The sequence below is a fragment of the Oryx dammah genome, unplaced genomic scaffold (assembly GCF_014754425.2).
Source record: "Oryx dammah isolate SB20612 unplaced genomic scaffold, SCBI_Odam_1.1 HiC_scaffold_9, whole genome shotgun sequence".
Taxonomy (NCBI): domain Eukaryota; kingdom Metazoa; phylum Chordata; class Mammalia; order Artiodactyla; family Bovidae; genus Oryx; species Oryx dammah.
In genome coordinates, this window is record NW_024070193.1 from 52,482,225 (window position 1) to 52,506,565 (window position 24,341).

General features: G+C 37.3%; 1 protein-coding gene across 18 annotated transcripts in view; it reads left to right on the top strand.

The window, feature by feature from the left end:
- CLASP2 (cytoplasmic linker associated protein 2) overlaps nt 1-24,341 on the top strand; it is a 176,243-nt gene that overhangs the window by 140,584 nt on the left and 11,318 nt on the right. For 15 of the 18 annotated variants that reach the window (XM_040246293.1, XM_040246289.1, XM_040246290.1 and 12 more), the window contains 7 exons: nt 577-740; nt 1,547-1,625; nt 5,608-5,751; nt 10,002-10,145; nt 13,035-13,141; nt 15,007-15,160; nt 18,519-18,747. In XM_040246293.1, coding sequence (XP_040102227.1) covers nt 577-740; nt 1,547-1,625; nt 5,608-5,751; nt 10,002-10,145; nt 13,035-13,141; nt 15,007-15,160; nt 18,519-18,747 — 1,021 coding nt within the window. Of the gene's footprint in view, nt 1-576; nt 741-1,546; nt 1,626-1,752; nt 1,804-5,607; nt 5,752-10,001; nt 10,146-13,034; nt 13,142-15,006; nt 15,161-18,518; nt 18,748-24,341 lie in introns of all 18 variants that reach the window. The other 3 variants (XM_040246288.1, XM_040246295.1, XM_040246296.1) reach the window with 1 other exon arrangement.

Genomic DNA, 24,341 nt, shown 5'->3' on the forward strand with positions numbered 1-24,341 from the left:
GTCAGACATGACTGAGCAACTGAGCACACAGGTCATTTTAAATTACTTTTGGGGCAGTTTTAATGAATAATACATCATATACCAAAGAATTTTGTGACCACTAACATTGTGAAAACTAAGAAGTCTCCAGTTAGCCCATTATGTTACAAATCATCTTATATATTAAGGTAGCTGTCAGCATAGTCTTCCTCTGATTAACTCACTGACACTTCAGAGAGCTTGGGGCTGGTGAGACTATAGGTAGTTTCTTGGCCTAAATTCAGGTAAAATGAATTTCAGTTTAAGCTGTGGCATCATTCACAACCTTAGGTGTGCCAGCCATTTTGGCCAAAGTTTCTTTACCAAGTGATGCTGCATGGAATAGCTAATTGTCGAACTTCAGCAGAAGTTGGATAACAGTTCAAATGTACTCTTGTATCACAGAATCCAATGAAAAGCGAGAGAGATTGTTTTTCCGCTTGGCTGCCAATCGCTGTGCCTCTGATTCCTGTATTCCTTTCTATTTCAGTTTTGAATTGATCATAGAGGTCAATATTTCCTCCTTTTTCTTCTCCTTCCCCCATTTACCCACTGTAGGTATTCAGCATGTTTTTGGAGACTCTAGTGGACTTTATACAAGTCCACAAAGACGACCTTCAAGATTGGTTGTTTGTACTGCTGACGCAACTACTTAAAAAAATGGGTGCTGATTTGCTTGGGTCTGTTCAAGCAAAAGTTCAGAAAGCCCTCGATGTTACAAGGTAAGATTTTTCTTCATATATTTCAAGTTTACCCAGTAGTAATTAAGAAAATTTAGGTTTTGTGTTGAAAGTTCAGATTTCTGAGTCCTTTCAAACCATCAAGACTTCATGAGCTCCATTTGAAAATTGTTAATGATGTCCGTTTACATGGTATAATTTGATGCAACACAGGTTCTTAGTTCAAACATTGCATTTAATCTATAAAAAATTTCATTAATATCGGCTGAGTAATTCAAGGTAGTAATTTATTGTAATTAAGATGTAACTGCAAAGTAAAGGATTTTATTCAATCTAATATAAAGATTAAAATATTTGCTAAATTTAAAAAGAATGTTTTATTATGCATTCTTTTTTCAGAAGATTTTGAACCAATGATACATTTCTACTTTCTTGTGTAGATTGAAATGACTTATTTCAAATATCCATTTACTAAGTTGAGATGAGTCTAGAATTCAGATATTAGGTATGGAAACATCTCTGATACTGTTGAACTTTTCCCTGAACACAGTTTCTGATTAAATCTGTAACTGAGGCAAGAGATCATTATTTGCTCTAGTGTTGCTTTTTAACCCCCTACAGGGGGTTAAATTTGTACTCGCAAGGTATAAATTCAAACGTTCTGGTTCTTCTGAGACTACTTTTATTGTATTCCTTACCACATAGACTATACCACATATAAATATGCTTCATGCATGTTTTCTAAATGACATTATGTTTTGGTATTAAAAACAATCCGTTAAGTTTGCTAAAAGCTTACTTGCTGACTTAATTTTTTTTTTTTTTGCTTTGTTCTTTCCGTATTTCAGAGAATCTTTTCCAAATGATCTTCAGTTCAATATTCTAATGAGATTTACAGTTGATCAGACCCAAACACCAAGCTTGAAGGTAAAAATTTGAGGTCTTTTGAAGACATTGTAAGGAATTGAAGTATTTTATTCATAAAGTTAATGTTTGTATTTCTGTCACATGAGAAGCTGTTCAATCAGTGGATTTTGTTTTTATAAACTTTCAGACAGTCAAGCCAGCACTTCGGGACCAGCTTCACTCTTTTTGGAGCTCCAAGGTTTTATTGGTTTTGTTTTAATCTGCATTATTTCTTTCCTTAACTCTCTTTACAAACTCTGCAGTGTTTCCAATAATGTTTGTATGCATCTATATATTCAACTACTAACCATTACAAGCCTCTAAAGCATGCACAGATTTGATTTCAAATGTTATTCGGTGCCAGATTATCTTCCGGAGAAGCTTACTGGGGACTCGTAGTTAGAAAGCAACACAAGTATGGCCGTCTAACCCTAAGCTGTTGTGCAACTCTCTCTATAAAGTCTTTTCTCATTTTATGTTTGTAATTTCCCAGTCCTTTTTTTTTTCTTCAAAGTTTAGGAGTTTGAATAGGTATTCTGGACAGACTATCAGTTTTGCCTATGTATTTCAATTAACAAAAATTTTTCAGTTTAATATCAGAGCTGTTCTCCAGTTCTTCTTAATTGAAACAGTAGCTGTTTTTTTTCTTCCTACAATGTGATATTTCTGATGTGTGCATAAGCTTTAGATTTGGGATTAGCTTTCTCAATTGTTATTAGCACACATTTTCTAATAATTTATGTGGAAACTAGGTAGATACCAATATTTTGTTACAAATAATTATTTAATATAGAAGAAAATATGTACCCCTGAATTCTTTACTAAAAATGGTTTTATTGAGTTTTCTTAAATGAGATCAACCTCAGGGAAATAACAAGCATATATACATTTACAAGCCTTGTGTTTTCTGCTCTGTTCTGCACGAAATGTTTCTATAAGCATTATTGCCTTGGATTGATTTCCCTTTTAAGTTTCTGAATATGATTTTGCCTTAAAGTCACAATTATGTTTCTTACCAGGGTTGACATGTACTCAACATATGTTATTTTCTCAGAGCTGCTTTGTGAAAGAGGTTCCATCTGTTTTGATTTTTAAAAGTGACCTGCAGAAGGAGAATAATTTACTTGCTATTATTAATAGATATTGTTTAAACTTGTTGTTCGTCCAAGCCATTGTGCTAGGTATTCCTGATAATTTTCTGTCATTAATATTTATAATACGTGATGAACTGTAAACTGTGGAAAGAATTATGATTTAGGTACTGGTGGTAGGTATTCAAATGGTATTGAAAACATATAGAGTTGTTACATGGGCCAGTAGAAATGGAGGTCTGAATCATTAATTTTCAAAATAAGGGTTGCTAAAGGCCTGAAGAAAAAGACAGTGGGAAGTATAAAACTAGTTTCCCTCTTAGGAAATGTCGTACTGAAGACTGTTTCTCTGAAAGTCACACACACACACACACACACACACGTACGTACGTCACGGTGCTTAGTCGCCGTCACATCCAGCTCTGCAACCCCATGAACCAGTATAGCCTGCCGGGCTCTTCTGTCCATGGGGTTCCTAGACAAGAATACTGGAGTGGGTGCCGTTTCCTTCTCCAGGGGATTTTCCCAACCCAGCGATCAAACCTGGGTCTCCTGCATTGCAGGCAGATTCTTTACTGACTGAGGTAAAGAATATTTACCTCATATTACCTCATATTTATGAGGGAATATGTATGTGTATATGACTTTTAGAGAAACAGTCTATGTAAATATATGTATGTATATATCATAATCTATTATATGGACATAGGTATGGCTTTTATATATTATACACACGTATACACATAAAGCTGTAGGGGAAAGTCACTGTAGAGGAAAGACACCCATAAATTGATGTCTTAGGATAGCAAAAAGGAATTTTATTGGAGCTATACCTTATGCTGAAAATAAAAGTAACTTTGAGATGGTTGACAGGATTAAGAATTAAAAACTTAACAGATTATAGAAAAACACAAATAACTTCAGTATGAGATTTACCAAAATTCTTTATTTAAAAAGTGCTGGATCTTTCAGATAAAATCTTATATTTCTCACAGACTATCATGTAGCCAGATGTCAAAAAGGAAGCAATAAAATAGACAAAGAGGGCATACAGAGTGATTCTGTTTGAGTAATATTTTTCAAATAAATGGAACTTTTTGACTTTTTTTTTTTTGAGTTTCAGAAATATGTTTAGAATTATACACACCTTAGCAACTATAATGTTTCTCCTCTCTGAAGAAGAATGCATGTTTATGTTATTAAAAATACAGACGATGTTTATAACCTTTTGAAATATACTACCAAAATATAAATTTTCAAATGATTATATATGTATTATGGTTGTTTTGTTTATTTGTATAGTAAACACACCTATTCTATGAAACTCTTTAGAAACTTTACATGCCTCTATAAATTGCCAAGACATGGTACTAATTAAATCTCACATAGTGCAAATAAATATATTCAAAAAATAAAATGCATTGATGTTTGTTCTTTGATTTACTTTAGCTTTCTTTCAGCTGGTCTTACCAATAGAAGATGATGTGGCTTAAAACTCCAGAATATTATGTGCTGCCATGATTTAGTTGGGCTTGCTACTCAAAATTAACCATACATCTCTTTCCCTCATCACTGTATGATTTACTCAGGATGGTTTTGGATTAACTTTAAAAAAAAATTTTCTTACAGTTATAGTTACTTCTTAAAATCGTTTATTATGAAATGAAGACAATAAGTTGATGCTTTCTATCTTCTTTAAACTGGAAGCAGAGAGGGGAAAATGTTGAAGAGTCAGAAGTTTAACTTATTACTTCTATATATTAACTTGACATAGTACTTCCCAGAGACCTTATTTGGATTGAGTGAGAGAAATGATCAATAATAAGATCAATAATAGGGGATGAAGGAGTACAGAATACCTGATTACCTTAATCTTTGACAATATTTTTTCAAAGTTGCTATTTTTAATCATAGATTTAAACCTTCCTTTTTCTAAGTCTGCAAATCAGCATTTAGTATGTGTTTAGAGTCTGCTGTATCCAAGGACTGTACACTCTGCAAGGTGCCATTTCTAAAGTGCACTGATAACGTCTTAGAGAATCATTATTTAGAAATCTAGAATGTTAGACGTGACTTTAAAAAACAGTGGTTCTCTAACTTTTTCTACCCTGCCATACCGAGAAAGGGGAGATGATTTAATAATGGCTTACTCGAAGGGTAAAGAAGGCTGCATCTAAGAGAGGACCATGTGTGCTTTGCCCCACCTCTTGCCGATTTCAAAGCCTGCATTCTACCACACTCCTACCTACCATGTCACCCACACATCAAGAATTTCTAGGAGAATAGTAAGACTTTTTAAACTCATATATTATACTTCTTTTATGCAAATAAGTGTTGTCTCTTCCCCAGTGGTCCTTCTGTAAAGCTTTTTTGTCACAGCTTTTGAGAGGTGGTTCTAGCAGTTGATGGACCTATTAAGGAACCTGGTCTCATTGGAGCCTTAATGTATATTTATCAAAAACCTGTATTGCCCACTTTGATTATCCACTTGATTACCTACTGGATGTATAACACCTTATTTCCAAAACTCTTTGGTTCATTTCCCCAAGAGGCAAATTATCCTTCAATGTATAAAGACTGGTTCCCGGGGAGATCTAGACAAGAGTCAGCTCTAAGCTCTGAAGGCAGACTAAAGGAGAAGTGTCTAATCTTATCAAGAGAGTCTTCAACCATTGTTCAAAGATGGGTAATAAAATTTATAAATTCTGCTATGTGTGGGAAAAAAGCCACATTATCATATACTTGTACCTCTGATAGGTAGGTGGTTGTATGTATAACTTTTCTTTTGCTATTGATGCTTTTTCATTTTGTATTTGTTTAAAAAAAAATTATTACCTAACTATTTCTCAAGTGTTCTTACTGCCTAACAATGCCCAGCTGATTGTCCTCTCTCTCTGTGCATCCCTGTATAGGTGAAGGTTGCTATCCTCAAATACATAGAAACTCTGGCCAAACAGATGGATCCAGGAGATTTTGTAAATTCCAGTGAAACTCGCCTGGCAGTGTCTCGGGTCATCACTTGGACAACCGAGCCCAAAAGTTCCGATGTTCGGAAGGTATGTTTTCGTTTAAGATTCAGAAGATAAATTAGAAAAGCAAATCAGTCATTTTAGATTGCCAGTTAAGGAAACTAATATTTTCAGGATGTTACCCATTAGCATAGAGTTATATACCTGGTGATATAAAAACCTTTAAAAAAATCCTCTTTTAAATTTTATCCAATTAATGTGACTATAATTTTCAAACTTAGAATCAAAAATAGCTGTCTTTGCCACAGTCCTCCTAACTCTACTCTTATAGCCATTCAGAATTTTTTCCCTTGCATTTACCTATGTATTTCAAATAAGAGTTTGTACTGTTTCTTGATGTATTAATTTTGGGCATTATTTACTGACCTGTTGATAGATTCAGTTATGTGTATCTGTCTGTCTGCCTTTGTAAATGAAGATTTTACTTTCCAGTATCCTAGCCTATGTCTTTCCCCCATAACCTTCAAAATACTTATGAATCAGTTGTTGGTAATCAGTAGAAAAGATTTAATTTTGACTGTGGAAGTATTAATTCTTTCACCAAGTGGTTAATTACTGCCTCCCTCCTTATGGAAACTTTTTTGTCCTAGTGTTAATAATTTGCCTTGGTTTTCATTGTCCTGTTTCTCCCCCCAACATATTTTTTAAGTGTTAATAGGTTCAACATCTCTGCCACATGCTCATGGCTGAGATTTTCCATATGCTCAAAAACACTGGTTCTTTCTTTTCTGGGGTATTCCTTTCTAGACCCTCTGTTCTCTTCACCATCTTCCTGAGAGTCCTCTTCAACCCTAATCATTCGTTTCTTGCATCCTATATCTGGCTCTACTGACAGAACCAGAGTAATCAAAACAATATGGTACAGACACAAAAATAGACACACAGATCAATGGAACAGAATTCTGAGAGCCCAGAAATAAACCCATGCACAAGTGGTCAATGTATGTTACTATGATAAAGTAACCAGGAATATACAATGAGGAAAAAAATAATCTCTTTAATAACTGGTGCTGGGAAAACTGGACAGCTACATGTAAAAGAATGAAATTAGAACCTTCTCTAAGACCGTATACAAAAATAAACTCAAAATGGATTAAAGACTTAAATGTAAGACTGAATACTGTTAGTATCCTAGAGGAAAACATAGGCAGAACACTCTCTGACGTAAATCGCAATAGTGCTTTTTGGTTCCATCTCCCAAAGCAAAGGAAATAAAAGAAAAACAAATGGGACCTAATTAAACTTAAAAGCTTTTGCAGAGCAAAGACAACTGTAAACAAAAGACAGCCTATTGAATATGGGAGAAAATATTTGCAAATGACTGATAAGGGATAAATATCCAGCATATATAAACAACTTGTACAACTCAACATCAAAAAAAAAACAGCTTAATTGAAAAATAGAAAAGCTGAATAGACTATTTTTCAAAGAGAAAATGCAGATGGCCAACAGGCAAATAAAAAGATGCTGAAAATCACTAATCATCAAGGGAATACAAATCAAAACCACAAAGAGAGATTACCTCACACCGGTCAGAATGGCTGTCATCAAAAAGAACACAGAGAACAAGTGTTAGCAAGGATGTGGAGAAAAGAGCACCCTCCCACACTGGTGTTGGAAATGTGAATTGGTGCAGTCACTGTGAAAATAGGTCCTTAGTTTCAAAGAACTAAAAATAGAACTACCATATGACCCAGCAATTTCATTCCTGGGTATATATCTTTTTTAAAAAAAGCAAGAACATTAATTTGAAAAGATATACACACACCAGTGATGTTCATAGCACCATTATTTACAGTTGCCAGGATATGGATGGTAGCAACATGTGTCCGTCAACAGATGAAAGGATAAAGAGGTCACACACACACACACACACACACACACACACACACACCATGGAATACTACTAAGCTGTAAAAATGAGCAGAGTTTTAGAGTTTTGCCATTTGCAGCAACATGGTTGAACTTTATGCTAAGTGAAATAAATCAGACAATGACAAATACTGTGTGATATCACTTATGTGCGGAATCTGAAAAATTTAACAAACTAGTGAATATAATAAGAAAGAACTCTATTCACAGATATAGAGAACAATCTAGTGGTTACCAGCAGGAGAGGGATAATATGGGAGTGGAGAATGATGAAGTATAAGCATTTAAGTATAAAATCAGTCACAATGATGTATTGTACAAGGGAAATAATAAGTATAAGTGAGTTATAATATATGAGTCACTATAGTATACACCTGTAACTTATATTGTATAGCAAAAAGAGTACTTCAATTTTAAAAATCAGGCCAAACAAGCAAAAAAGATTAAGCATAAATTAATAAAATAGAGAGTAGAAAAATGATAGAGAAAATTCATGAAACCAAAAATTGTGTTTTTTGGAAAGATCAACAAAATTGACAAACTTGTAGCTTGATTGATAGAAAAATGAAGAAAGCTGAAATTACTAGGATTAGAAATGAAGGAGAGAATTTTATTACTAACCTTCCAGAAATAAAGATGATTATAAAGGAATGCTACAATATTGTATACTAGAAGGTGGTAAACTTGGATGAAATGGGCAAATCCCTAGATAGACACAAACTAACAAAACTAACTGGAAAAGTCGATGGAACAAGTTAAGAGATTAATTTAGTAATCAAAAAACCACCCAAAAAGAAAAGCCAGGCTCAGATGGTTTAACTGGTGAGCTCTACCAGACATTAATATCAATTCTTCTCAAACTCTTCTTTAAAAACCATAAGAAGTAGGAACACTTTCCAACTCATTCTTTGAGGGCAGTTTTATCTTGGTAACAAACCCAGACCAAGACATCACACACAAAAAGAAAACTACAGATCAGTATCTCTTACAAATATGGACACTTTTAATCCTCAACAAAATACTGGCAAACCAAATTCTGTAACATAAAAAAGAGACTTACATACCAAGACCAAGTGGAATTGATCACAGGAATGTAAGGTTGAGTTAACATCTGAAAATCTGTTATAGTGCTCCATATGAATACTAAAAAGACAAAAACCACATGATTATCTCATCAGAAAAGGCATCTGGCAAGATCTGACATCTCTCATGATTAAGACTAAATAGCAAGCAAACTAACAAGGGAAGGGAACTTTCTAAGCCCAATACAGGGCAACTCCAAATATCCACAGCTACTTAACTGTGAAAGATTGGATGCTTTCTCTGTAAAATCAGGGACAAGAGATAGATGTCAGTTCTCACCATTTCTGTTCAACACTGTAGTAGGGTTCTAGCCAGGACAGTTGAGCTGAAAAAAACAACTCTCCACCCCCCCGCCCAAAAAAAAAGACGAGAAAGAACATGAAAGAGACAAAAAAGAAAGAAGGAAAGAAAAACTATTTCTATTTGCAAATGATATAATTTTATGTATAGAAAATCCTTTAGAATCACTAAAATACTATTAGAACTAATAAACCCATTCAGTGGGATTGCAGGGTGCAAAATTAATACACAAATATCAGTTGTATTCTAAACATTTGAACAATCCAAAAGTGAAATTAAGATAACAATTCCATTTAAAATAGCACTAAGAAGATTAAAAAGTGATAAGTTTAACAAAGCACAGAGTTTCTAGTAGAAACTAGAAAACAATATTGAAAGAAATTTAGGATGGAAAATCATCCCATGTTCTTGGATGAGAAGATCAGGTCTTCTTGGATAAGAAGACTTATTATATTAAGATGTCAGTACTCCCCAGAGTGATCTATAAATTCAGTGTAATCCCTCCCATATCCTAGCTGGCTTTATAGAAATTGAGAAGCTAATTCCAAAATTCATAATGGAATTCCTGGGGCCCCGTAATAGCCAGAACAGCCTTGGGGAAAAAAAACAAGTAGGAGGACTTTACACTTGCTGACTTCAAAACCTAATACAAAGTAATGGTAATCAAGGCAGTGTGGTAATGGGTTAAGGACAGACATAAAGACCAATGGAGTAGAATTGAGAGTCCAGAAGGAAACCCGTGTCTGTGGCCAATTGATTTTCAACAAAGGTGCCAAGACCATTGCCCTTGGTAGATCATATTTGTTATACTTTTCATAATCCCTTCTTTTTTTCAAAAAACAAATAGTCAAAAAAATGTTTTTTATTGTTTCAGCAAAGAAATTTGAAAGCATGTAGGAACATCCTATTTCCCTAGGAAAAGTGGTCTGGCACTGTTGAACAGAAATGCTGAATGAAGAAAATGATCTCCTTTGAGTAACCAAAATATATTCATCTGCTTCTTGTCTGTCTTTGTTTTCTAGGCAGCACAGTCAGTCCTGATCTCCTTATTTGAACTCAATACCCCAGAGTTTACAATGTTATTAGGAGCTTTACCAAAAACTTTTCAGGATGGTGCTACCAAACTTCTTCATAATCACCTTCGAAACACTGGCAATGGAACCCAGGTCTTTTTTCACTTGTTTTATTTTTTTTTTTTTTTGGCCATTGTTTAATGTGATGGATGGTTAACAACAGTAATTGCTTTCTTTTTTGCGTGAAGTAAACTTTGATGCTAATATGTAATTTTTGCATCTGCATTAGGCAGCATTTCCTGAGCAGAAATAAATATTGTCCTGGAAAGAATAGTCCTTAGGCCTCTAATTTTTCTATTATTATTTGGTGTGCATTAGGGTGGTGGTGAATGGTGACCACGATATGAACAAGGAAAGTGAAATATAGCAGAACTTAGATGAGAACTTAGATCAGTGCAAGCCCTCAGAATTAGAACATGCTCTTTAGATGAACCAGTCTTTATTGGAGGACCAGCAAGGATGACTTATTCTAGGAATAACAGGCCCAAGGAGGGTCGTACTTTAAAGGACGTGTTCACATTTAATAATTACAGGCTTGTCAGTCTATAGGTGCTTGAATAATACAAGAGTTTGTTTTGGAGAAGTAAGATCTGAGTAAATGAAGTGTTAGTGTTATATCTAAATGGTATTGAACTATTTGCATAATATGCCAAAGAATTGAACTTGGGTTTTAAAAAGACAAAGAGGGCAATACCTTTGATAATGCATAAAGGAGAAAGCAGATGCACTTATGTCAGGAGTAAGGTAAAGTGTAAGGGGAAAACAATGTGAGAACCATTCCTTGGGACCAAACTCAATTATTTTTTTAAATGGAAAGGGGGAATTCCCTGGTGGTGCAGTGGCTGGGATTCTGCACTTCCACAGCCAGGGCCGTGGGTTGACTCTCTGCTCAGGAAACTTAAGATCCCACAAGCTACGTGGGACAAAAACTAAAAATTAAAAACATAAAAGGAGAAGATATTGTTTTATTATTATCTTAAGAGATAGGCAAATTGCTAATATGACCAGATTTTACCTCTTTGATGTCTTTGTAAAAATCATTTGTAAATCAAACTGAAGGAGGAACAAAATTTAAGTGATTGTAATGATTGGAGGCGAACTTCCAGATGTTCAAGCTGGTTTTAGAAAAGGCAGAGGAACCAGAGATCAAATTACCAACATCCACTGGATCATGGAAAAAGCAAAAGAGTTCCAGAAAAACATCTATTTCTGTTTTATTGACTATGCCAAAGCCTTTGACTGTATGGATCACAATAAACTGTGAACAATTCTGAAAGAGATGGGAATACCAGGCCACCTGACCTGCCTCTTGAGAAACCTATATGCAGGTCAGGAAGCAACAGTTAGAACTGGACCTGGAACAACAGACTGGTTCCAAATAGGAAAAGGAGTACGTCAAGGCTGTATATTGTCAGCCGGCTTATTTAACTGCTATGCAGAGTACATCATGAGAAATGCTGGGCTGGAAGAAGCACAAGCTGGAATCAAGATTGCCGGGAGAAATATCAATAACCTCAGATATGTAGATGACACCACCCTTATGGCAGAAAGTGAAAAGGAACTAAAAAGCCTTGTGAATGAAAGTGAAAGAGGAGAGTGAAAAAGTTGGCTTAAAGCTCAACATTCAGAAAACGAAGATCATGGTGTCTGGTCCTATCACTTCATGGGAAATAGATGGGGAAACAGTGGAAACAGTGTCAGACTTTATTTTGGGGGGCTCCAAAATCACTGCAGATGATGATTGCAGCCATGAAATTTTGGAAGGAAAGTTATGACCAACCTAGATGGCATATTAAAAAGCAGAGATATTACTTAGCCAACAAAGATCCGTCTAGTCAAGGCTATGGTTTTTCCATTGGTCATGTATGGGTGTGAGAGTTGGACTGTGAAGAAAGCTGAGCACCGAAGAATTGATGCTTTTGAACTGTGGTGTTGGAGAAGACTCTTGAGAGTCCCTTGGACTGCAAGGAGATCCAACCAGTCCATCCTAAAGGAGATCAGTCCTGGGTGTTCTTTGGAAGGACTGATGGTAAAGCTGAAACTCCAATACTTTGGCCACCTGATGTGAAGAGTTGACTCATTAGAAAAGACTCTGATGCTGGGAGGGATTGGGGGCAGGAGGAGAAGGGGATGAACAGAGGATGAGATGGCTGGATGGCATCACTGCCTCGATGGATGTGAGTTTGAGTAAACTCCCGGAGTTGGTGATGGACAGGGAGGCCTGGCGTGCTGTGATTCATGGGGTCGGAGGGAGTCGGACACGGCTGAGTGACTGAACTGAACTGAACTGAATGATCGGAGGAAGGAATTGGCTTAGGGCAGGAAGCTAATTTAAGATTGTTAATTTGGAATCTTGTTTAATTATTGAGGAAAAAAGATTGTTGTAATATTTAGGAGAAGGAATAGTTGAGGATAACAACAACAACAAAGAACTTAAAGAGCTAGATAGCTGAATGGCAAGAAAGTTTTTCCCCACAGAAACTAGAGATACGTACATGAGTATTTTAAAATAACGACCTAGCAAGGACTTCCTTGCTGGTCCAGTGGTTAATAATCCGCCTTGCAGTGCAGGGAACATGGATTCAATCCCTGGTCAGGGAACCTGGGATTCCATGTTCCATGGAGGAACTTGGAGGAACTTGTGTCTGCATGCCACAATTAAGGCCCAACACAGCTAAATGAATTTTAATAATAAATTAAAAGAGAACAGTAAAATAATGACCTGGGAACTTCCCTGTTGGTCCATTGGTTAAGATTCTGTGCTTCCAGTGCAGGGGTGTGGGTTTGATCCTGGTTGGGGAATTAAGATCCCACTTATCTCATTACATAGACAAAAAAAAAAAATTTTTTTTATTTTTTTAAATACATAAAATAATGACCTATTGATATAAATCTGGCTCTTTCATGTGTTCAACATCTTGACTATATGGCTTCCCTAAGAGCCTGTCATATGTTCATGTTTATTTGATTCTTGTCCATCAGGGTTCCATGGGAAGTCCTTTGACAAGACCAACACCACGGTCACCAGCCAACTGGTCCAGTCCTCTTACTTCTCCTACCAACACATCACAGAATACTTTATCTCCAAGGTAATAAAAGGACTGTTTACCATCATGGTTTGTATTTGCAGATTCCCATTCTTAGAAAAACTGACATCAATATAAATCAACTGCTTTAGTTAAGCAGTTGATTACTGCTTAACTAAAATGTCTTGGACACATAGAAACTTAGCAAATTAAAACAATGTTCGGTCTATTCCAAAATGAACCCTTTAGATGATAATAATATATAGGATATGGAATTCTTTTTCTTGTAAGTGACAGGAAAACTTATGGACACAGCTTTTGGAAAACAACAAGCAGTAATTAAACATTAAATACCATAGTTACTGTTTCTCAGATAAGCTATATAAATCCATTAATTTCCAGTTGTCTTTCAGTTATAAAAGTTGATATAAACGATGAGATCAAGTTATAATGAAAATTTAGATCTAATATCGGCCAACCACCTGTTAAAAATAGAAAACAAAATTAAGTTTATAGACAAAAAAATGTAAAAATAAAGAAAAACATATAGGGAAGGGTTCAATATAAAATGGCAATATGTATACTTCTTAGGAAAAAAATGTGATCTTGAGATTGTTCATGAGACTTGTGAAATTTTCACACACTTGAGCATATCCCACATGAGCTATATTTCAGAAGTTATTAATTACCTCATTAATGGATTAACATTTTTTTCCCTTCTCCTGGTCTTTAAAAAATGGCTTAGTAGCCATTATTGTCCTTGTCAGCTTGATTTTTGTTATTAGCCATGTACCATATTCTTCATCATATTCATTACAATTATATGTTTCATTATATTGCAAAACATATTGCAGACTTACCATCATATTTTTTCCATGCCTGCGCATATGTGATTATGATGGCTAAATTCCAGACTGAGTTGAATTTTAGAATCTGATTATAGAATTCATATTTCAGTAGGACTTCCCTGGCAGTCAAGTGCTTAGGGCTCTGTTTCCACTGCAGAGGGCACTGGTTCCATCCCTGGGGTCAGGGAAGTAAGATTCTGCATGCCTCATGATGTGGCCAAAAAAAAAGAATTCATATCAGTAACACTTATATTCTATGTTAAAAATTCTCAGTCATCTTATGTATTTGTGTAAAACGTATTTATCTCCTCTTCCAGCAGTACCCACTAAGGTTAGCAAACTCTGTAAAGAGTCATATGGTAAATATTTTAGACTTTGCAGTCAGGGTAGTCTTTGTCAGGTATATTCAACTCTGCTGTTGTAGTGTGAAATAGCCATAGACAATAGCTAAATAAATCAGCATTGCTACATTCCAAAATAATTCCTGGAAGATTCCCTGGAGGAGGAAATGGCAATCCACTCCAGTATTCTTGCCTGGAAAATTCCATGGAGAGGAGCCTAGCGAGCTACAGTCCATGGGGTCACAAAAGAGTTGGGCGCAACTGAGCATGCATGCACGCACACACACAATTTGAGTTTTATATAATTTTCTTGTGTCGTGAAATGTGTTTCGATTTTTTTCTCAGCTATTTAAAAAAGTAAAAAAAGTTTTTAAGGTGAAAAGAAAAACCAGTTGTCAAGGGCTGTGCATTATAGAGTCACTATAAACTGCCCTTGATGAGCAAACAGGGGAACATGCTTTCAAAAGCTTGCGACTGAGCTGCATCTGGCTGTTTTAAGAAATTTAAAAGGGGTGCGTATGCCGAGCCTCCTTCTTCGTGACCTTTGCCACGGGCGGAGTTCCTCACACTGGCTCCCGGCACATACTCTTTAGCCATTTGTACCTGTCAGGTTTTGTTTTGCTAATTATGCTTTAGAACATATACATTCTCTAATATAAACATCCTGTGCCATTTCCTCAGATGTATTTGTATTTTAAAACTACACAGAAACAAAAATTAATTGTTGTCTTTTTCATAGTGCTTTTGATTATGACACAGAAAATATGAACTCTGAAGATATTTATAGCTCTCTTAGAGGTGTCACTGAAGCAATTCAGAATTTCAGCTTCCGTAGTCAAGAAGATATGAATGAACCATTGAAAAGAGATTCTAAAAAAGATGATGGCGATTCAGTGAGTATTTGAATATTCTTACATTGCACACATTTTCATTAAGAGTTTTAAATTTTGTTTTTAAACTTTGCTTTCTGTCACTTTCAGATATAAACTTCCAGGAGTCAATTACTCAGTATTTACTGAGTACCTGCCTTGCTCCAGGCTCTGTTCTGCGTCTTAGATTTACAAGGCATAGATGCTGCCCTCAAGTTCCTTGTGGAGTTTCAGATAGAGATTAGTGCTGAGGAAAGATGACATTTGCATTGAGACCCGAATAGAGCCATACGTGATCTAGGAGAGGAGCATTCCATTAAGGAAACAGCAGGCACAGAGACACTTAGATGGGATCAGGCTTTGTCCAGCTGAGAACCAGGATGAAAGCCAGTATAGTTACGAAAGCACATGCATTATGAAAGAGCAGAGGACCAGAACATCGGCCAAATCCCGGCTCTTGTAGGACAAAACAAAGTGTTTAGACTTTTTGAAAATTCCTGTTCAGTGTGGTGATATTTTCATCAGTTGATGTGGTTCCAGTTAAGAATGTTTTGGCCCATCTTTCTAACATTTGTGAATCTTGTTCATTTTGTTATTTCTGCCACTGTATAAAGAGCTATTGATATTTTTTTACTCTACTTCCAACTTTTCTCTGACATCTTACACTTTTCTAAGAACAGGCTATCCCACCATTCCTGTGGAACCTGTGGTTTGTCAGTGTTTGCACAAATGTAGAATGCTGCGGTACTTTAGCAGATCTCTAAAGGGCCCCCTTCTCTGCCTCCTGACTTCTTTCCTGCTATTGTTTTTCTCCCCGTGCCTACATGGCAGATGGGCCAGTAAACTGACTGCCAAAACCCTGCTTACTACTCATATTTGAGGTTCCCTGCCTCACAAGTTGAGTGTGGTAGCAGTGAGAGGTTAGGAAGCATCACTGCATAATTGAGACTTCCCTCCTAGAGGAGCAGGGGCAGTGCCAAGCAGCGGATTCTGGCAGGAATGAGTTTGCCATTTACTCACTAGTCAGTTTATCATCTGTAAACCTCATGTCTGCCTAAGGAAACTAGGGGTGTTACTGCATACCTTAAAAAATTATTATGCATATAATAAATCATGTGATTCCATCCAGCCCAGACCTCTCTTCTGAGTTCCAGATTCATACATCTAGCTTTCTGTTTGAACTCCAGATCTTTCCCCCAAACTGTTCTTTTCTCTCTCAGTTGATACAATGCTAGTTGCTCAGCCAAAAACCTTGGACAGACAGTTGTCCTCATCTTGTCTCAGTTTCTCATCCTCCCTACTGAGTCCATCAGGAAATCTTTTTCGTCTGTCTTCAGAAACAAGCCACAGTCTACACAGTAGAATTTTTTCCACCTCTCCAACCTCATCCCCTACTACTCTCTTCTGCTCTAGCCACTTGCTTCCTCACTGTTCCTTGAACGTGCAGGGCATGCGTTTTGCCTCAGTGCCTTTGTCTTGGCTGCCCCCTCTGCCTTAAACATTCTTACTCCAGAGAGCCATGGCCAGTTTCCTCATTTCCTCCAGATCTTTGCTGCAATGGCTTCCCACACTGACTCACCTGCAGCCTTGGCACTCAGATCCCTTTAATACTGCCCTTGCCTGCCATTTGAGATTCACCTCCTACTGTACCACATACGTAACTCACTCATTACATTTTCCTAATGTCTCTGTCCCTCAAATAGAATGTCAGCTTCATGAGGATAGACAGCATTCTTTCGTTTGTTAAGTAATATATTCTCAATGCCAGTAATGATGCCTGGCATGGAATACGTGTACAGTAAATATTTAAAGAATATTTGTAGAACACCTTCCTACTGGCATAGCACATGGTTGCTCAGTAGATGGTGGTAATGGTGATATTGATGGTGGTAATTGGTATTTTGATAAGTTATGTTAATGTGCCCAAACTCCATCATGCAGCGTTCCAAAAGTCATGCTGTCCTTTGCGGCCTCTTTTTCCTTAAGTAGGCCTTTTTAAATTCGGTTTTCTTATACTTTATTAACATACTGTCATTATAGAATTTACAACCTTGATAATGAAATCTGGCAGCTTTTAGTTCTGTTTCTAATGAAAGTTGTTTCGTATCTTTTACTGGCATAGAACTTGCTAATCACATTGTGTATATTTGATCCCGCCCTTGATAAGGAAACTGTAGAAGTCCTTCAGTTCAGTTCAGTCCAGTTCAGTTCAGTCGCTCAGTCGTGTCCGACTCTTTGCGACCCCATGAATCGCAGCACGCCAGGCCTCCCTGTCCATCACCAACTCCCGGAGTTCACTCAGACTCACGTCCATCGAGTCCGTGATGCCATCCAGCCATCTCATCCTCGATTGTTCCCTTCTCCTCCTGCCCCCAATCCCTCCCAGCATCAGAGTCTTTTCCAATGAGTCAACTCTTCGCATCAGGTGGCCAGAGTACTGGAGTTTCAGCTTTAGCATCATTACTTCCAAAGAAATCCCAGGGCTGATCTCCTTTATGATGGACTGGTTGGATCTCCTTGCAGTCCAAGGGACCCTCAAGAGTCTTCTCCAACACCACAGTTCAAAAGCATCAATTCTTCGGCACTCAGCTTTCTTCACAGTTCAACTTTCACATCCATACATGACCACAGGAAAAACCATAGCCTTGACTAGACGGACCTTTGTTGGCAAAGTAATGTCTCTGCTTTTGAATATGCTATGTAGGTTGGTCATAACTGTTCTTCCAAGGAGTAAGCGTCTTTTAATTTCATGGCTGCAATCACCATCTGCAATGATTTTGGAGCCCAAAAAAATAAAGTCTGACACTGTTTCCACTGTTTCCCTATTTCCCATGAAGTGATGGGACTGGATGCCATGATCTTCATTTTCTGAATGTTGAGCTTTAAGCCAACTTTTTCACTCTCCTCTTTCACTTTCATCAAGAGGTTTTGTAGTTCCTCTTCACTTTCTGCCATAAGAGTGGTGTCATCTACATATCTGAGGTTATTGAGATTTCTCCCGGCAATCTTGGTTCCAGCTTGTGCGTCTTCCAGCCCAGCGTTTCTCATGATGTACTCTGCATAGAAGTTAAATAAGCAGGGTGACAATATACAGCCTTGACTTACTCCTTTTCCTATTTGGAACCAATAGAGACAGCATTCTTTCATGATTCTTATTTGCCCTTACGGCTATGGTTTCTTTACATCTTTTCTAGTAAACTTGACTTTCTGAATGTAAGTTTTAGCTCATCATCATGTGGATTTCCATTACTTAATTTTTTTCAGCTGGTTTTTGTTATCTTTTCAAAATAGCCTTTCAAGCAATAGGGAAATACCTTTTTAGACTTTCAAACAGATATTTGAAATGATTTAATTTGCTATGCCTTCCTCTTCCCATTAATAGATGTGTGGCGGTCCTGGGATGTCTGACCCAAGAGCAGGAGGTGATGCTACTGACTCAAGCCAAACAGCCCTTGATAATAAGGCTTCACTGCTCCATTCAATGCCTGCTCACTCCTCTCCACGCTCCCGAGACTATAATCCATATAACTATTCAGATAGCATGAGTCCCTTCAACAAGTCTGCCCTCAAGGAAGCCATGTTTGATGATGATGCTGACCAGTTTCCTGATGGTATGTCCTGTCTGTGTTCAGAGGACTGGTAATCAAGATGCAAAAGAATATTCATGTTCTTTTTGTGTAATTCCCTAAAAAGGAAGGATCTCTGAGGCTAGGAATGTTCTCTGCCATCTTCTAGGAGCTCATTTCTATTGGTTTAGTAGTTTTCTTCTCCATAATAAAAGACAGATTAATCATCCTAAGATCATCCTTGAAATGAAGAAAACTTTAGTTTTCCCAGGAACAACTGAAACCAATTACAGTTTCATTTAGTTATTAACGTTTATACAGAGTGACAAAACCCTTTAAAGGGATACCCATTCTGTGTGTGTGTGTGTGTGTGGAGTTGGCTTGGGTCTAAGCTGTGTGTGTGTGCGCGTGCATGCGCGTGGTCACTCAGTCGTGTCAGACATTGCGACCTGGTGGAACTGGAGTTGGCTTAGGTCTAAGCTGTGTGTGTGTATGTGTGTGTGCGTGCGTGCACTCAGTCGTGTCAGACATTGCAACCTGGTGGGACTGGAGTTGGCTTAGGTCTAAGCTGTGTGTGTGCGTGCGTGTGTGCGTGCATGTGTGCGTGCGTGCTCAGACGTGTCAGACTTTGAGACCTGGTGGGACTGTAGCCCACCAGGCTCCTTTTTCCATGGAATTCTCCAAGCAAGACTTCTGGAGTGGGTTCCCATTTCTTTCTCCAGGGGATCTTCCCAACCCAGGGACTGAACCCAGGTCCCCTGCATTGCAGGCAGATTCTTTACCATCTGAGCTCCAGGGAAGTCTGGGTCTAATCATAGTATGCTGTAAGGTTTGGATAAGATACATAGAAACTGATTATAAAGTGTAAAACAGTGCAAATAGTATTTTCTTTGTTTTTAATAATAAGGAATTGCATATTTCCTCTGTAAATTACGTGATTCATTACTTCTTTATTGAACTAAAGGCTTAATTAATCTTTAGTAATATGTAACTATATGTAGATAAACTTGAAAGTCTCCCCTTCAAAACTGCCTCATGATTTTGTAATTAGCTATTAATAGTTTCTGGTATTCCTTTATTCCCTCAGTATTGCTGTCAGTGAAGTTATTTTTGCATAAACTTTTGTGCACATATACAGATAATTTTAAGAGAGTTCTAGAGATAGAATTGCTTAATTAAAGGATATGTAAGCCTTAAGTTTTCAGAGTTACTACCAGTTACCAACTAAAAACACATGGCCAGTTTAAGTAATACTGATTTCCTCAGCAATCCAGAATGTTTAAGTGTTTTTATGTTTTATCATTGTGATAGGTATAAAATAGATTATCCTAATGAGCAATTTCTTTAATTGTTAGGAAGAGTGAAAAATTAGCTCTCAATTTTGTTTTTTAATTTTTCTGATTTTGAAGAGTAGGAAGATCTCTTCACTTCTGTATTTCTTTACTATTGCAGTAATCAATATCAGTATCGATGAATCATATTTTTACCAACAGGTCATAGTAAGTGACTGAATATATAACAAATATCACAAAGGCAAAATTATGACAATATACCAAATTCCCTAAATTACATAAGAATCTATAAAATTGTGACCATTATGCACTCTGGTGTGTTTTAATCTGTCATATGTAGTTGAGGTTTAGTCACAATAGCAGCATAACAGGAGTGTCTGAATAAACCAGACATAGCAGCAACGTGCCTTGGATCCCTGAGTCATACCAGCAGCCTGGTGATGGAGACCTAGCTTTCACAACTTAATTCTTTTTATATTATTTATGCACAGTGGTCACAGCTGCTTCATCTCCCATCTATGTGTGTGTCTATGTATAGGGTTGCTGTTTTTTCAAGTATTATTTCAAAACAGGCAAAAGCTTAAAAGTTGTGAATACAGTTCCTTCTTGAGAAGGATCAAACCCCGACAACCCTAAAGAAAATCAACCCTGAATATTCATTGGAAGGATTGACGCTGAAGCTGAAGCTCCAGTATTTTGGCCACCTGATGTGAAGAACCAACTCACTTGAAAAGATCATGATGCTGGGAAAGATTGAGGGCGGGAGGAGAAGGGAATAGCAGAGGATGAGATGGTTGGATGGCAACATTGACTCAATGGACATGAGTTTGAGCAAACTCTGGGAGATGGTGAAGAACAGGGAGGCCTGGTGCGCTGCAGTCCGTGGGGTTGCAAAAAGTTGGATACCACTGAATGAATGAACAACAACAAATCAAAAACAGGATATTTACAGTTTTAAAATACCTCCCCCCCCAAAAAAAAAAAAACCCTACTAATTACAAAATGGGTAACTTCACAGTGGAGAAGCCTAGGAGCAGCACCATAATTAAGTAATCAAAGTTATATCACCAGCCTTGGGGCAAAGTGAAATCGTGTGTTAATCACCAGATGCACTATCACCTCTGTGATACTGCTGCCAAGAGCACATAATCTAAATCTGATCATAAGAAAACATCAAACAAACCTTGATTGGGGGAAATGCTACAGAATAACTGGCCTTTAATTTTTATAAGTGCCACGGTCATGAAAACCAAGAAACGACTGAACACTGAAAGGGACGTGAAGACTAAATGCAACATGACCTTCTTATAAGTATAGACATATAACTTACGTATAGACACATAATTTCCTGTTGTATTCAATGGGTTATAATGTTTAATTATCATTCTTTATTTTGATGCTCAAGTTGTCCTTGACTTGACCACCAGGATCCCATTTAAGCTGGCTTTGTGTCCTTTTAACATGTACCCATCCTTACGTTCTGACACAGCATAATCTTACACTGTCCTTACTTCAGTCCTGGAACCAACCATTTCTCCAAGGATCAATCTTTCGTTTCTTTTAATAGAAAATGATCTTTTAAGACTAAAGTTTGGGCACTTGTTATACTTCCTCTAAGTGACTAGAGCTAAGGAGTATGTATGCATTGATATGTATCTATTTCTGTATCTGTCAAAAGCTGTATGTTTGTACCAATAACTCCAATTCCAGTCTAGTACCATGAGATTAATTTTAGTTTCTCTCTTTACATGCTGATAACCCCTGTGAGAAACCTGACTTCCGTTATCTTTAGTGCATTTACTTATTTGATCAGCCCTCCTGTGTGCAGCCAATTCTCCATCCCGACCACCACTTCCTCACTTGCACACATGTATGCCTCACCCTGCCGGGCTCCTCCTTCCACGTGGACACTGATACCCAGTGCCCTTCTGCTTGGGCTCTTGATAGATCACACCTGGTTGCCACTACATGGGGACACGCTTCTTATTCTGGCTGAACTCTGAAACCCCTAGCTTTCCCCTTCTCACATGTGGAAACCCTCCTTACTCTGCCCATAAATGTGTCCCCAGGCCCATAATTTTGATGAGTGAAAAAATATCTTCATTTTATGAGATTGAGGAATTGTGTTTTTACCAACTTCTCATGTTAAAAGAGACTCGATATATCACAAATATCACATCACAAAGCCAAAATTGTGACAGCGTAGCAAGATCACCCCCTACTCTAATTTTCTTCTCCTTTACTAAAGATCATCTGTTTCCTATTTGTTAAAGGAAAATATCTTTGGAAATTAGCTGAAACCTAAACTGGGTTGAATAGTTCCGAATTTGAGAACATTATTTCTTCACAGCATAATACTTGATTGACTTCTGAAACATAAGCCAGACCTCTTATGTTGAGTAAACACTCTTCAAAGATGGATAAGCCTCCTACTAAACCAAAATAGTAGTTTCTCCAGGCTTTGTGCAGCAGTTCTTTTCATTTATTGTCTGTTTCCTTTTTAAAATCTGAGGTGAAGACTTTGTTTGACATTATTGTGAATTTTGCTGACATTATCCTGTTTAATATATTGACCTCAATTTTGCTGTTTTGATTTTTCTTTTATACCCTGGCCCCAAGTAAAATTTCTCCTCTTCTTTTTTTTTCACAATCTAAAACTTTTGTTCAGTTCAGTTCGGTTGCTCAGTCGTGTTCAACTCTCTGCAACCCCATGAACCGCAGCACGCCAGGCCTCCCTGTCCATCACCAACTCCCGGAGTCCACCCAAACCCATGTCCATTGAGTCGGTGATGCCATCCAACCATCTCATTCTCTGTCGTCCCCTTCTTCTCCTGCACTCAGTCTTTCCCAGCATCAGGGTCTTTTCCAGTGAGTCAGCTCTTTGTATCAGGTGGCCAAAGTACTGGAGTTTCAGCTTCAACATCAGTCCTTCCAAAGAACACCCAGGACTGATCTCCTTTAGAATGGACTAGTTGGATCTCCTTGCAGTCAAGGGACTCTCAAGAGTCTTCTCCAACACCACAGTTCAAAAGCATCAGTTCTTCTGTGCTCAGCTTTCTTTATAGTCCAACTCTCGCATCCATACATGACCATTGGGAAAACCGTAGCCTTGACTAGACGGACCTTTGTTAGGAGATAACTGTTTTCTTCAAGTGGGAGTTTCTACGAAAGAAAATTTGTTTTAATACTCTGAGATACTCTTATTAAGTATCTCTCTTACTCAGATGTTCCTGTACATGTCACTGACAGATACATACATTAGTGATAGATTTATCAAAATAACAAGACAAACCCACTCATAGCCACTTCTAATTATGACCTTTGTAAAGTTCACCAGGGACTGTAATATTCCAGAATATATACTATCTCTGGTGAGGATAATACTGTTATTCAAGAGAAACTCATGTTTTAGACCCAGATTCTCATTCTGACCCTAAGAGGTGGGTGCCATTTTCCAGTTCTACTGATAAGAAAACCTGGCCTCCACAGTAATTAAGAGTATGCTCCTGTCCCACAAAAGCTGAGAGAGAGAGACTTGGTGAGACTCGTGAGCCTCTGTTCTTTTCGCAGAACCACAATGCCTTTCTGTGTTAGAAGAGGAAATACGGTTGACTGTACTTTATCAACAAATAATTTGTCCTTTCTTTGGCAGAAATTATTTTCCTGTCAGTCATCTGTCCAGACCATTATCTGTGACAAATCATTTCTAATTATCTTCTAGAGTAATTACAAAGCCTGTATTCATGAAGAAGAGAACTGAGTTCCTTTGAAACAAAGCGTTTTCTTGAGATTTCCCTTTATTCAGCTGAAATAAAATACACTCTTAATCAGAATGATTTTCTGACATCTTTGAAAGTCTGATAATGTAACTTCTCAGGAGTGATTCTTGAGGAGTTTGTAGATGTATTTATCCTGCTGCAGAAGTTCTTGTTAAACCAGCAACATTGTTCTAGTGTTGGTCTATAACAGATGAATTTATTGTAAGTTTATTTTTTTTTCTCCAAATTAAGATCTTTGAAATTTCTTATTTTTCATGATTTTGCTCTGCATTTCTTAAAAACTCTTCTTAATTTTCCAAAATCCTAATTTGGTTCTCCTCAGTGCTTATTCTTTCCAGATTACCTCAAGGGATAATTTCAGTAGGCACATTCTGTGCTACCATGTATGAGTGTTTGGGGATCAGAGGTTCTTAGTGCTCTTATTCTAGTTCCCTGAAAGCTGTCCTAACACACTTCCTTTTTTACAGTCACTAAGTGTTGTCATTTTATTTGGTTCAGTTTCCCTTCCCTATCATTGTTAGTTTTATTCCAATAGAAGTCATCTGGGAACTTCAGTGGAGGTTCAGTG